Genomic DNA, 15,071 nt, shown 5'->3' on the forward strand with positions numbered 1-15,071 from the left:
TGTCTTTGTCTTCAGCCCAGTCCAGAGTGAACTTCTGTGTTAAGACTGTTTTCCCGATGCCAGCCACTCCCTTTGTCATCACTCTTCTGATTGGTTCACCTCTTCCAGGTGAGACTTTAAAGATGTCTTCTTGTCTGATGGTTGTTTCTGGTCTGTGTGGTTTCCTGGATGCTGTTTCAATCTGTCTGACCTCGTGTTCATCATTGACCTCTCCAGTCCCTCCCTCTGTGATGTAGAGCTCTGTGTAGATCTGGTTCAGAAGGGTTGGGTTTCCTGCTTTAGCAATCCCCTCAAACACACACTGGAACTTCTCCTTCAGGTTAGATTTGAGTTTACGCCGGCACTCTGCAGCGACTGTCCCTGAATAAAGAAATAACTGAAATCAATGAACAGATTCTGATATAGATGACATGACTATCTGAGTTTGGAACTTTAAACCTCTTTGTCATTTTTCTAAAATACTAAATATGTTAAAATGTTCTTACTGCTCTGCAGACAGTCAGCCAGCTCCTCCTGCTTCATTCTCCTCAGGAAGTGCAGAGTGATCTTCAAAAATGCCTCTTTACAGCTTCTCCCCTGCTCTTCATCCTCACTCAGACTCTCTAAGCATTCTGGGTAATCTGGACTCAGAACCCTGTGGACTCTCTTCAGCTCGTTCTTCACAAAGGTGATGATGTTCTCCTCCAGCAGCTGGAACAGAAGGAGACACTGGATATTTAATATAAACTGGTAGAACTCAACATGTGGTTCATCTGTCAGTCTGAAGGTCAGCTGGTCTAAACAGAACAATAACTTAGAATTAAATTATTGTAATGGTAGTATATTAATTAACAGTGTGTTGAACACACCATAAAGATGGAGTCCAGGTCTGTTGGATTCTGCTGGTCTGATTGATCTCTGTGAACGTTGGAGCTCTCCTGTTGAACTCTGTGACAGGACATATTACACAAGAAAACAACAGGATATATATAATGAAACTCTGAGCTAAGATATGAGTCTTTAAACAACAGAGACATAACATTAACTTGATTTTTAATTCTCACCTTCCATCAGCAGGACGTCCATCTTTAAAGTTAATAAGATGACCATTAGACCGGTCACTCTTCATGGACACACAGCTGGGTCCAGGAGAGTCTGGTCTCTGTTCCTGCATCCTGATACAAACAAACAGCTGGTTAATGAAAGCATTTAGAACAAAGATCATTTTTAATCAGATTGTTCCAGTTTAAACTGGCAGATGGATAATCAGTAATCAGGAGGCAGAGCTGAAGTTCTCCACAGTTCTCTCTGTTTCTATTAGAACAGTATCTCACTCAGAATACAGCCAACACTGTGTCTGTCCTCAAATTCTTTAGATTGATGAAATTAAAGTTAACAGAAGACGACTTAAACATAAACACAGCTCAGAAAGATGCTGTGGTTAGTAACTGAGATTTACAGATAGCAACATGCAGTAATATGATCTCACAGAGAGAGAGAGAGAGAGAGAGAGAGAGAGAGAGAGAGGGAGGGAGATATAGGAGCTCCAGGTGCCAGTTCCCCCAGTAGTCTAAGCTTATAGCAGCATAACTAGGAGCTGGTCTACACCAGCGCCAGCCCTGACTATGAAATGTATAGTTACTTTTAATTTTATTCTTAAAATACAGAGTGTGTCTGCCTCCCGTACCCCGGCTGGAAGATGATTCCAGAGGAGAGGAGTCTGAAAACTGGAGGCTCTACCTCCCATAGTAAATTTAGAGACCGAGCAGCATTTACAACGAGCAGCAATTACTGTTAGGATACAGAACAGATCAAGATCAAGAACTTGTCCATAACAACTTCAGGAACCTCAACCTGGAACTCACTTCTGGGACAAAGTCTTCAGACTGACATCACTTCAGATGGGAATAAGTGCTGCTTGAACCATCACAGTAGTTTTTATATTGTGAGTAAGTCCAGAATATGGATCCTACAAGGTTTGTAAAAACACTCAAGAGCTTTGAAGATCTTTGTCTGCAGTCTTCATGATACATCTGCTCACCAGTGTCCTGCCAAGAACACTGGACCAAATGTTTAGTATACCACCATGTCATCATCCCTGATGTACTAAACATGCCTCAGCTGGACTCAGATACTATTCACTAAAACAAGGATCAAGTGTTAAACTATGTAGTCCAGGAGAAAGTGTAGTCAGATATCAGTACAATGGTCAGCTGGATCAGCAGGATGTATGGACCAGGTAGGTTAGTGAACTTGACCTGCAGCTTTCAATGCCCAACATCTCACCAGCAGAACCTCATCAGGTTCAGGATCTGGGCTGTGGACAAAGTCAGGACATCCAACATCCAACTCGTGGACCATAATCCTCTAATCACAGTTTTTAAACCGTTGCTCCCATCCTTGATGGTGCATGCTTTAAAATGGACGTGCAGAAGCAGACTCTCAGTGAATGAAATCTGATATTGTGGACAGTATGTCTGTTTGTTTTGGTCATCATTGGGAGTGAGGAAGGAGAGGACTTTCATTCTACCTGAGGGAAAAACAAAAATGTTCATTCATTAAAAATGCTTTAATTGGGGTGCTGGTGGCCTAGTGGTTAGTGTGAGTGTCCCATGTAGGGAGACTGTAGCCCTCCAAGTGGGTGGCTCAGGTTCAAATCCGACCTGTGGCTCCTTTCCTGCATGTCATTCCCCATTCTCTCTCTCCTTGATTTCTGACTCTATCTACTGTCCCGTCTCTAAATAACGGAACAAAAAGCCCAAAAATAAATCTTTCCTCAGATTTGTCTCTTTTTAAGGTTTGGCCTATTATTTTGACTTTGTCTCAGAATATTTAGCTTCTTTCTAGTAGGGCTGTTTTTGCTTTGAAGTCATAAAGTCCATCACACTGTCGATTATTTTCCACATTTTACAGCCTTCAGGAAGGTCAGGGTTCAAATACAAACACTTCAAAAGAAAAAACACAAGATAGAACCAAAGCACACAATGATCATGAAGTGGTAAGAAGGGAAGGTCTGGGCTATTGAAACCTAGAAGAGAAGGAGGTGAATTCTGAGGACCTCTGGTGGAGAAGTAGGAGAAACAGGAGAAAAGTACGAGTCCTGGGAGAGGTGAACATGGACTGAAGACTGAGAGTGATGTAAATGGCTGAGGATGAAAGAGTGAGCCTACAGAAAAGCAGAACAGAGCTCTTTGTCAATTTCAAATCTCACCTTCCATCAGCAGGACGTCCATCTTTAAAGTCATTATAGCGACCCATAGACCGGTCACTCTTCATGGACACACAGCTGGGTCCAGGAGAGTCTGGTCTCTGTTCCTGCATCCTGATACAAAAAAACAACATTATTAGTTACTGTGAGCAGCAGATGAGACAGTGATGATGATGATGATGATGATGATGATGATGATGATGATGATGATGATGATGATGACGATGATGATGGTGATGATGACGATGATGATGGTGATGATGATGATGATGATGGTAATGATGATGATGATGATGATGATGATGATGATGATGAAGGTGGAGTGATGTGAGTGTTGAGCTGTGACATGGAGAAGAGTCATGGACAGTTAGAGATCCTCACCTCAGAGCTTCATGTTCCTCACACAGAGAGGTTTTAGAGGGAGGGACTCCCTCCTCTGTGTCCTCACACTGATCCATAGCAGAGCGCCCCCTGCTGGGAGAGCTGCACTCTGTCACTACAACAACACTGATGGAGTTCAGCTGCTGAAGTCACATCCAGTCAAAGATCTTCAGCTGTGGAGAAAACAAAGAGATGAAGCTGCTGATTCACCTTCATCATCATCATCATCATCATCATCATCATCACCACCATCATCATCATCATCACCTCACTGTCAGTCTACAAACATCACATCTACCTGGTTCACCTTCAAAAAGGGAAAGCCGCACCAGCAAAACCATGGTTATCTTATGGTCCAGCGTGATTGCTGGGCGCTCTTCTTTGCTGCTGCAAGACACATTTTTCTAGCAGTTTTTGGGTACGCATAAAAGTTTAAACATTTTCAACTTTTTTGATCAAGAAGCAGAGTCTCAGCAATCGTCAATGTCACTCAAAGTAGCCAATCAAATCAAGTAGGTTTGACATCCACTTTTTATGACATTTTCCCCTCCTCCTCTTGGAGCAAACATATTTCATTTGGTCGCTCGTATGCACACACAGCCCTGCTCCACAGGCGCTCCCAGCTGTTCTCTCCTCAGCTGTGTTCAGGTGTTTTTTTGAGGCGAGTTGCGTCTCTGTGTGATCGGGTCCTAAGGGGGCCCCATCTGACAGCACTCACTCTCATCGCTCTGCTAAGAGTCACATAATTTATTCCTGTGAAATGAATTATCTGTCTGAGAGTGAAAACAGAGGAGCAGTGGTGGAGCAGACAGTGAAGATGAAATGTAACAGTAAATGACCGAATGCTGCGAGTCTAGTCTTAACTATCGGGGAGAGATGTTCTTTATGTTGGAAATAATACTTCTGTGAACTTTGAAGATAAATGTTTATACAGAGCATTTTTTTGTAGGTGTCAGATTATTGATCACATATTGGTGATGAATGGTTGGAGGACCCCCCTGTGAAGGGGCCCAACAGACTGAATAATCCCCATTGGTTAGATCAATCTGACACAGCTATCTGACTGGAAGGAGACATTCAATAAGAGCTGATCATAGAGAATAACTACAGCAGACAGAGTTTGTCTTTATAAATCTATCTACTAGAATCACACACTCTGATTTCACTGCAGTAATTCTACTTATAGAGCTGCATAATAAGGTCTCTGGTCTGTGCTGATCTCTGCTGTGGGTGCAGCAGAGATCAGCTGTCCCCTTCTGCAGAGCTCCACGTCAAAAATTCATTCAATTGCAGGACTTGGACCTTTCGAGGCTTCTAGCACTTTCAATATTCCAGTAAAAATGTCTTTCCGATATCACCGAGACTCAAAATCCCGATCTGCCACTGAACGTTGCAGCGGTGTAAACTCTAGTAACCTCCGCTCTCTGCCATGGACGCCACTAGCGCACGTCAGTAATGCGGCCCCGATTAAACTGGCTCTGATAAATGCCAGATCAGTGCTAAATAAGACTTTTCTTTTTTTACGACTTTTCACATCCCAGGGCCTAGATTTCCTTCTGGTTACTGAAACTTGACCGAACTCCAATGATGTAAGTCCACTTATTGAGCTTTCTCCAAATGAATGTTCCTTCTTTAACACGCCACGACCCTCCGGACGGGGCGGGGGTCTGGCAGCAGTTTTTAAAAACAAAGTGGGTACAGCAAACCCTCTTCTTATCATCAGATTATATCGTCCTCCAAAATCAGATAAACATTTTATCACTGAGTTTGCAGACCTCTTATCGCAAATTGTGCCATCATTTGAAAGAATTTTAATACTGGGTGATTTTAATATCCATGTATGTTGTCCATCAAAACCACTTGTCGGTGAATTTTTAAACCTGATTGAATCATTTAATTTTGCACAGCATGTCTCAGGTCCCACTCATAAACATGGCCACACTTTGGACTTGGTCTGTCTTGTGGTCTTCCTGTTAACAATTTGGAAATAATGGACCCTTGTCTTTCAGATCACAGTGCCATTATTTTTAATGTGTCTCTCTCTGTCCTGTCATCAAATGGTCTCCTCCCCATGCTTTACTCTCGTTAAATTAACTCTTCCACTGCCAGTTTATTCTCAGCTGCTCAAGATACTCTGTCCGTTGAAAATATTCCTACTGAACTCTGCACTGAGGATCACATTAAGTTAGTTAATGAGCAGAGCAGCCCATAGCACAGAATCTGCACTTCTCAAAATCTACAATGACCTTCTGCTTACAATGGACTCTGGAAACTGTGCTTTCCTGATCTCACTGGACCTTACTGCAGCATTTGACACTGTCGACCACACAATTTTAATGAATCGCCTGTAGCATTGGGTTGGTGTTGGGGGCACAGCCCTGACTTGGTTTACATCATACCTGAACAACAGAACCTTCTCTGTAAACTTAACTAACGCCACATCCTCCCAATCTGGTCTGAGCTGTGGGATACCACAGGGATCCATCCTAGGCCCTTTACTATTTCCACTATACATGCTCCCATTGGGTCAAATTATCCAGAAGCACAACCTCTCATACCACTTCTACGCAAATGACACTGAGCTTTATCTACCGGTCAAACCAAACAATCTCGCAGAACTCACCTCTCTTATACAATGCCTTGAAGGCATAAAACACTGGATGGCCCATAACTTCCTACAATTAAATGAGTCAAAAACTGAAGCTGTTGTTTTTGGCCCCCCCGACATCATCAAACAGATTGCCAACAACAGCTTAGGTCACTTATACAGCCACATTAGGCCCCACGACAGGAACCTTGGCTTTATCTTCGACTCAGGCTTTACATTTGATCGGTAGGTAAATCCAGTTGTCAAATCCAGTTTCTTTCAGCGCCGTACAATTTCCAAGCTAAAACCTATCCTCTCATTCAGAGACTTACAGACAGTAACCCATGCGCTCATTTCATCCCGGCTTGACTACTGCAATTGCTGGTCCAAAATGCTGCAGCAAGGCTGCTGACTGGAACCAAGAAGAGGGAGCATATCAGTCCTGTCCTAGCGTTCCTTCATTGGCTCCCAATACAATTCAGAATCAATTATAAGATTGTGTTGTTTGTTTTTAAAGCCCTGAATGGCTTGGCCCCCTTTTATATTACCAACCTCCTCAGGCCGTACACCTCATCTAGGTGCCTGAGATCATCAGACATGGGCCTCCTGGCTGTTCCCCGCTCACGGCTCAAGCTAAAGGGAGATCAGGCCTTTTCAGTAAAAGCCTCTAAACTGTGGAACGGCCTCCTTCATTCCATCAGATCTGCACCCTCTGTTGACTCTTTTAAGTCCTGTCTCAAGACATACTTTTATATTTTAGCATTTGAGTCCCCTGGTCCTGAATAGACCGTTTCTTTCAGGTTCCTTTGTTGCTTTCTTTATATATTCTTTCTTTATATATGTATATATGTATATATATATATATATATATATATATATATACATATATATATATTTCTCTCTTGTGGACATTGTGATCTCAAGTTGTTTTTTCTTTTTTCATGTATTGTACAGCACTTTGGTCAGCTGTAGCTGTTTTTAAATGTGCTTTATAATAAATATGACTTGACTTGACTTGACTTGACTTGCAGAGGAGTGTTTGTGTTGCTTGGCAACCGTCCAGTTTCAGTTGTGGAATCAGTTGAGCTGATGGAGTGATTATTTCTAGTCCTAACTGATGAGGACAGACTCCACGCCCTCCCTCTGTTGTGTAAAACTGTACTGTTAGCATGTTAGCATGTTAGCATAGCCTGCATGCTAACTGAGAGTCAATGTGTTCCCTGCACTTCTACTATAGTCAGAGCAGCTAATGAACCTGGTGGCTAACTGTTAGCTTACAGCTCTTTTGACACTTAAATCAAACAGAGAGTCTTAAAAACAGTGAAAAGTGTCTCTTACCTTCAACACAGAGAACAGATCTGCGTCAGAACGAGACAGAGTCAGAGTCCTACTGAGACCAGGAAATACCACATCTGGCAGGTAATCAAAGGACACACCCTTCATTCTTCATTTCTCCCTGAAGGAAGTTTGAGTTCATTATTTTAAGATTCATGAGAAGAAATAAAAGTGTGTGTGATCATGTTGAAACCTCAGCTGTCAATCAAGAGAAGAACTTTCAGACTGTCATTAAAAAAAGCCTCAGCACCTGAAGAGCAGAGGAGGTTGGTTGTAACCTGGTTGTAACAAGCAGTCTTTATCATGGCAGCTGCGGTGCAAGATGTTAAAATTCCGACCACACCACCGTCTTATAAATCAGAGACAAAATGAAAGAGCTGAGAAGATAAGAGAAAAGACAAAAACTGTGTGCAAATATTACAAGAAGACAGGGAACTACACAAATAGCCCAACAAACATGATGCAGCATTTAATCCACACCACAATGAGAAGCTCCAATCACCTCCCCTTGTTAAAAACACATTAACAGGCAACCCCACACTGACAAGCCGGTTTGCAGCCCCTCTTGCCCAAACGATTGCAAGAGCAAGAGAGATTAAGAGGTGCATTGGTGTTTTCATGGCAAAAGATTCCGTAGTTGAGAATGATGACTTTTGGTCAACACACTTTAGACTAAATATCACATCCCATCACTCCCGCATTTCAGTCAGTCTGTAATGCTGGCCAGGGCCGGCCAGTGGCATCGGCAGTATCGGCAAATGCTAGAGGCGCCAGCCTCCATAGGGGGCGCCGCTGGCGACCCAAATGAGAGCTGCAGAAAAGTTGAAGATAAGAAGAAGAAATAGAAGGAAAAATTAGTTTAAATATCATTAAATATTATTTATCTAATATCATTTTCATGCTATTATTTAGTAATGAAAACACAACTATCACACATTTAAAAAGGCTCTATTTTCTTGCCTTCTGCTTGGCCCGGCACATCACAAAACAGCTGCTCATTACCTGCTCGTTACCTGTTCGTTACCTGTTCGTTACCTGTTCGTTACCTGTTCGTTACCTGCTCGTTACCTGTTCGTTACCTGCTCGCTACCTGCTCGTTACCTGTTCGTTACCTGCTCGTTACCTGCTCGTTACCTGCTCGTTACCTGCTCGTTGTGGGGGAGGAGGGCAGGTGATTTATTAGAAGTAAGTGACACTGACCATACTGGTTAACATGAAGTCTATAAACATCCATAATGTAAAAAACAACAACAACAAAGGCTTCGGAGCCCAGGGACGAAAAAGAAGAAGAGGAGAAAAAATGTGAAAAAGACACAGAGGTAACGTGCTGCACGGATCAATTATTTATCTGTTGTAGTTAAGATAGCTCGTTATTTCAATTCAATTCAATTCAATTCAAAAAACTTTATTTGTCCCCGGGGGGACACAGAGCAGTAAATTAACAACAGTGCAAGTAGACAAAACATTTTAACCTAAATATAAAGTGTCAATTTAAATACAACTTAAAGCTTAAACTTAACTTAAAAATACAAAATATAAAATATAAAGGAGTAGATATGAGTGAACAGATGTAAACAGATGTAACCATAACTATGTGTAGTAGTGACCAGATGTAAACAGAACTATGTGCAGTAAACGAGAAATAAATATATATATATATATATATATACAGAGCTATGTGCAAGTAGGCAAATACTAAATGATAAGTTATAAGGTGCATGGTGAATAATGGAACAACAGAACTAATATATACAATATAACTGTAAGGTAAAAATGAGATAAATAAAGTGACCGTAGTGCAATGATGGATAAGAAACAACAGGAATAAATTAACCAGAACTGTATGAATACTGATATAAAATGGATAGAATAAAGTGATGTAGTGCATGAGACCAGATAAAGCAGAGGCAGTTAAGGTGCATGTCAATATAAAGGAAGTAAAAAAGCAAAGTTCACAGCTGAGAGTCTGCATTGAGTGAGAGGTGTTGGTTGGTGGATCATCATTGATGGATGATAGTAACGTCAATGATTCCTAGCTCGAGTTAACATCCGTTATTTCCACTGTACTTTTATAAGGTACAGATTATTCATGTTAAGAAAATAACCAGTTTAAGAAAATACACTTCTTCTTTTGTATAGCAGGCTACGTTGTTTGGGACACAAAACCTACTTTATATTTATTTACATTTCTGTACTTAGTTAGCTTTCACCATAGTAGATTAACATGTTTATTTTCCTCCTCCTGTTGTCATTAATAGTTTTAAGCTCTTGCCTTTAGAGTATTGATGTCTAAGAGCATGAATGCATTTTGTGAAAGAAGTCCTCACTGAATAGATATGTGTGCATGCTGTAGGTCTGGTTGCAAGGAAAACTATTGAGTTGAGTTTTCTGTACTGCTCAGAAGAGAAAATAATATTTAAATAAAACACTTTATTACAAAATGCAGATTGTTTCACAAATATTCATCTTCTCTCTCCAGATGCAATCAGAAACATTTAAATCCATCCCCTGCCGTCCCTGGGCTGCCTGTGACCACTTCTGCTCCCTAAACTGTTTGATATTGTTTGTTCTGTAACACTAGTCATTTGTATTTATTTTATTTTGTATTTACTTATAAGAAATATTAGTGTTATTACCATTTTATTAATGTTTGTCTATAAGTATTTTTTATTTTTTAAATAAAGAAATTCTGTGCCCCCTACCTAACCTAACCCTAACCCTACCCTATTCGCTTCTTTTCACCATTGATATCGACAGCTTGTACACGAATATTGATATTTGAGAAAGCATACAATCCGTAAAAAACATATTTAAAAACATCCGGGTAAAAAGAGACCAGAAAAGGAATTGATACGATTGCTGGAAATCAATTTGACTCGAAATCCTCACACTAAGGAGGATTTTGATAACTTTTTAACCACTCTGAACAATCACAATGCGTCCATTTCATTGAAGTCTACCACCAGCTACACCTCGGTAGACTTTCTTGACACTACCACATACAAAGGTAAAATTTCCAGAAAACAAACAAATTGGACATTAAAGTATGTTTCAAGGAGACAGATAGTCATGCTCTACTCCACAAAACTAGCCACCATCCTAAACACACCTATGCTGGGCTGGTAAAGTCTCAACTGCTGAGATTTCACAGAATATGTGGCGACAAAGAGGACTTTAAACAGGCCACTAAAACACTGTTCTCAGCACTGGCCACCAGAGGGTATTCCCGCTGCTTTCTTAGAAGGTCCTTCAAGACATTTCAGGAAACAAAACCCCAATTGCTTTCCTCTATTTTGCTCTTTGTTACTACTTTCTCTCCAGCAACGATTAAATTGGTCAGAGTTATTAAAAATAATTTTCAAAACATCATCGCAGAAACCGAGATTTTACGAGACCACAGAATCATTGCAGCGTTCAGAAAAAACAGGAACCTGAAAGATTACCTGGTCAAAGCAAGAGTCCAACCCATGTTGACCCCTAAATCCAGAGGTCACGTGGAATTTTTTAAGCACCAAACTTGGTTGCGCAGCAGATACAATAAAAATGTTTTTAAAATGAAATATATGGGAAGCCCACACTCCAAAAACTCTGTATACCTGATCAGTTGTAAACGATGCGGATTACAATACTTAGACTTAGACTTAGACTCAGACTTAGACTTAGACTTAGACTTAGACTTTCTTTATTGTCATTCAAACTTGTACTTTACAGTGCAGATAAGAACTAAATTTCGTTGCATTTGGCTCGTTGTAGTGCAGGATAAAAACAGCAGCATGTATTTACATATAAAAAATAAAAATAAGGTGCAGATATAAATAGATATAAAAAGAAAAACTATGAGTAAAAATACTATACAGATAAATATATTGCATGTTATATTGTATTTTACAGTCCAGTGAGGTAGTCCTGTGTGGGGGTTTGAGGGGGAATGGAGGGATTATTTTTTCCTGTTCAAAAGTCTTATGGCCTGTGGGAAGAAGCTGTTACAGAACCTGGAAGTTCTGCTTCAGAGGCTGCGGAACCTCTTTCCAGAGTCCAGCAGCGAAAACAGTCCTTGGTGGGGGTGGGAGGTGTCTCTGCTGATTTTCTGAGCCCTGGTCAGACAGCGGATCTTTGCGATCTCCTGGATGGGAGGAAGTGGAGTCTTAATGATCTTTTCTGCCGTCCTCACCACTCTCTGCAGGGACTTCCAGTCGGTGGCACTGCAGGCTCCGGACCAGACAGAGATGCAGTTTGTTATGATGCTCTCTATAGTGCCTCTGTAGAAGGTGGTGAGAATAGGAGGAGGGAGGTGTGCTCTCTTCATCCGACGCAGAAAGTGCATGCGCTGCTGCGCTTTTTTCAAAGAGCGCCGGTGTGAAGGGACCAGGTCAGAGTGTCTGTTATCTGCACCCCCAGGAACTTTGTGCTGCTAACTCTCTCCACTGCTGTGCTGTTGATGAGGAGTGGTGTGTGGCTGGGCTGGCGCCTCCTCACACATCTACATACACACTCATCTGCACACACACACATTTACACCTCATCCACAAGCCTTGCTTGATAATGTTTGTTGCTTAGATTAGTTTATAATAGTTATTTGTTTAATTGAGTTCATTGATTTTGGGTTGATGTTGCTTTGTTTAAATAAATTCTGTTATAATTTAAGAGAGCAGTTGTTTGTGGTTACTGGTGTATTTGCATTGTGATATAAGCTGGGTGCGAAGGCTTTGTGTACGGATTTCACGCCTTCAATTTATTAAATATAGTTATTCATTATTAATAATATTAGTAATTAAATAACTAATTTGAGACTGATTTGAGTGATATTTTGGTTATATTTACCTGATTACAGGTTGGTGCCCCAAAACGAGATTAAACATAGTTTAATGATGTTTTATTTATATTATTAATAATTAAGTTTAATTATTAAAGAATATAACCAAAGTTGACTTGATACAACCCCAACAATAGTCATTAGTTCTACATCAGGAGAGCAGTGACTTGAGACTATCTCACCGTTGTTGCACCAGTTGTTGTTGGTGAATATGCAAACACCGCCGCCTCGGGATTTACCAGTGAGAGAGCTGCTCCTATCCGACCGAAATAATGTTAGCCCCTCTATGCTAACTGCCTCATCTGGAACGGATGGTTTCAGCCACGTTTCTGTGAGAAATATGGCGCAGCAGTCTCTCATCTCCCGTTTTGCAGTTAAATCCAGCTTCAGGTAGTCCAGTTTGTTCTCCAGGGAGCGGACATTAGAAAGCAGGATGGAAGGAAGCGGCGTTCTGTGCGGGTTAGCTTTTAGCTTGGTTGTTAGCCCCGCTCGGCATCCCCGTTTTTGCTTCCGGTCACACCGCTTCCGTCTCCTCCGCTGGCGGACACCGCTGGTACGAGGCTCCGCTGCTTCACAGGCCGCTGGATGTAGCCGGCGTAGTATTCCGAGGCTACGTAGAAGGTCCAGGCGGAACAGGCGCATGCTCAGTGTAGTAGCCGGGTTGGACAGCACCTTAACAAACTCATGGTTAAGAGTTTGAAAGTAAGATTAGATGAAGAATCTGCTGATTTAACACAGGAAAAGTTCCGGTTGACACCTGGAAATCGGAGGCGAGGGATATCCCTGGATGACACGGGGAAACTCAACAGATCTGTGAAAGCTATCGCGGGTAGGCACAGCTATGCTGTGAACAGACCAGAATGGGGTGACTCAGAAGAGATTAAAAGTGAGGACAGTATGGAGATCAGTCAGGGAAGTGAGAGAACAAGAGACAAAAGAGGCAATTCTTTTGAGCTCGTTGGTATAAAGAAACAAAGGAAACTACGATCTGGAGGAGGAAGTGGGGAAATCAGGGTTGAAGAGAAGGAATTTCTCAGAAAGTTATGTTGGGATATATGACCTACAATGTAAGGGAATATATACCCAGACCAATGAGATGCTTTAACTGTCAAAGATTTGGACACACTGCTCAGACATGTAAGGGAAGGAGAAGGTGAGCAAGGTGTGGGGAGGATCATGAATATGAGCAGTGTAAAACAGGTATGCAACCAAAGTGTTGTAACTGTGGAGGGAATCACAGTGTGGCATATGTGAGGTGATGAAAACGGAGGTGCAGGTTCAACAAGTCAGAGTGCACAATACAATCACATATGCAGAAGCTGTGAAGGTGGTGAAACAGGGGAGAGGGAGAGAGATGGAAGATACAAATGAAGGCCAGAAGAACAAACAGCCAGAACAAACAGAAGAAGGGAAAGTGTGCGTGGATCTGAATAAACTGGTTACATTCATAGCAGGGGTCATAAACGCCACAATGGAAACAAAATCAAACACTGAAAGAAAACAAATATTACACCGTAAAAAGTTTGACTATTAGTTACTTAAAAAAATTAAGGCAACAAAGTGACACGTAAATTTATTAAGTAGATTTAAAGTTCTTCAACTTTAATAAAAACTACTGAATTATTTCAGTTATTTAAAAAAAAACTAAATTAGTACATACTATTTTAAAAATGTGTTTAAATGTATTGCATTTAGTAATATGATGCCAAAATATGAGTTATATAGCAAAAAAAATTAAGCAAATCAAACACAATTTCTCACGAAAAAGTTATTTATATTTATGGGGTAACTGAGGAAATTTAACTTTTTTTTAATTATGTATTTGGTGGAAATTAATTCAAATTTACTGAAAATATAGTGGAAACTTATTAATATGTACTTAATATTTGGTAGAAATGTATTTTAATTTACTAATTGTTGAATCAAAATTGAATTATTTTTATGGATAATCTACATAAAAAATATTTGGAATCACTTAGTAACATTAATAAAAACAATCAATTCAACACATTTACATGGCCTTTCCTAATTATTTCTACCTAGAATAATTGATTAAATTTATGCTTCATTAAGTATCACAGTGCTTTAAATCTATTCAATACATTTGATTGTCACTTTGTTGCCATACATTTTCTAAGCACAATCTACTCAATACTTTGGCTTTTTTGTAGTAAGCTTTACTTAATACCACTACAAAAGATCACAGTGCATTAAAGGACAGTACAAAAACATGTATTATAAACAAGCTTATAAAACCTTTTTTAGTGCTATATTATGCAAATATAAAATATTGGGAGGAGCTACAAAAAAAAGGCTGTAAACCATGTGTACTACAGGCAAAGAACATCCACTGGCCTTATGGTGTATCATTTTGGTAAACAATGCTTAACACAGGGTCTTGTTCACATAGTTACTAGGCTCCCATCAGTGTACTAACAAAGACCTGTCATTACTCAAAGATTCAAAAGCTTATAAGCATTTAACAACACTGCACAATAAACTCTGTCCATCACAAGCACAGAATATTCTTAGTTTTTTTTAAAGTACTTAGCATTTGAACAATATTTCTGAACTGCAAGTATGTATTCTTATCTTTGTACTGTATGAAATTTTGTGTACAATTTTGTGAACTTGAACGTCTATGATTAACACCTGACAGTGACTTTAACATCCACCTCATTCTTCAATTGTCCCTTTATTCAAGCTAACAGTTTATTCTTGAGGCTGGTAACTTTTGGGGACAGCTTTGAACTATCCAGTTCAAGAAG

The 15,071-nt window shown here is 40.3% G+C and overlaps 2 protein-coding genes across 2 annotated transcripts in view; one reads left to right on the forward strand and one right to left on the reverse strand.

Moving 5' to 3' along the window:
* Positions 1–710, reverse strand: part of LOC136181115 (NLR family CARD domain-containing protein 3-like) — a 51,178-nt gene extending 50,468 nt beyond the window's left edge. The window contains exons 1-2 of the mRNA XM_065961514.1: positions 486–710; positions 1–360 (exon numbers count right to left, since the gene is read on the reverse strand). The exon at positions 1–360 is cut by the window's left edge and continues 1,444 nt beyond it. Coding sequence (XP_065817586.1) covers positions 1–360; positions 486–522 — 397 coding nt within the window. The 5' untranslated portion in view covers positions 523–710. The remainder of the gene's footprint in view (positions 361–485) is intronic.
* The window catches only part of LOC136181112 (protein NLRC3-like), a 693,514-nt gene that overhangs the window by 609,233 nt on the left and 69,210 nt on the right, over positions 1–15,071 (forward strand). The window lies entirely within an intron of this gene.

Source organism: Labrus bergylta, chromosome 2 (genome assembly GCF_963930695.1).
Source record: "Labrus bergylta chromosome 2, fLabBer1.1, whole genome shotgun sequence".
Lineage (NCBI taxonomy): Eukaryota > Metazoa > Chordata > Actinopteri > Labriformes > Labridae > Labrus > Labrus bergylta.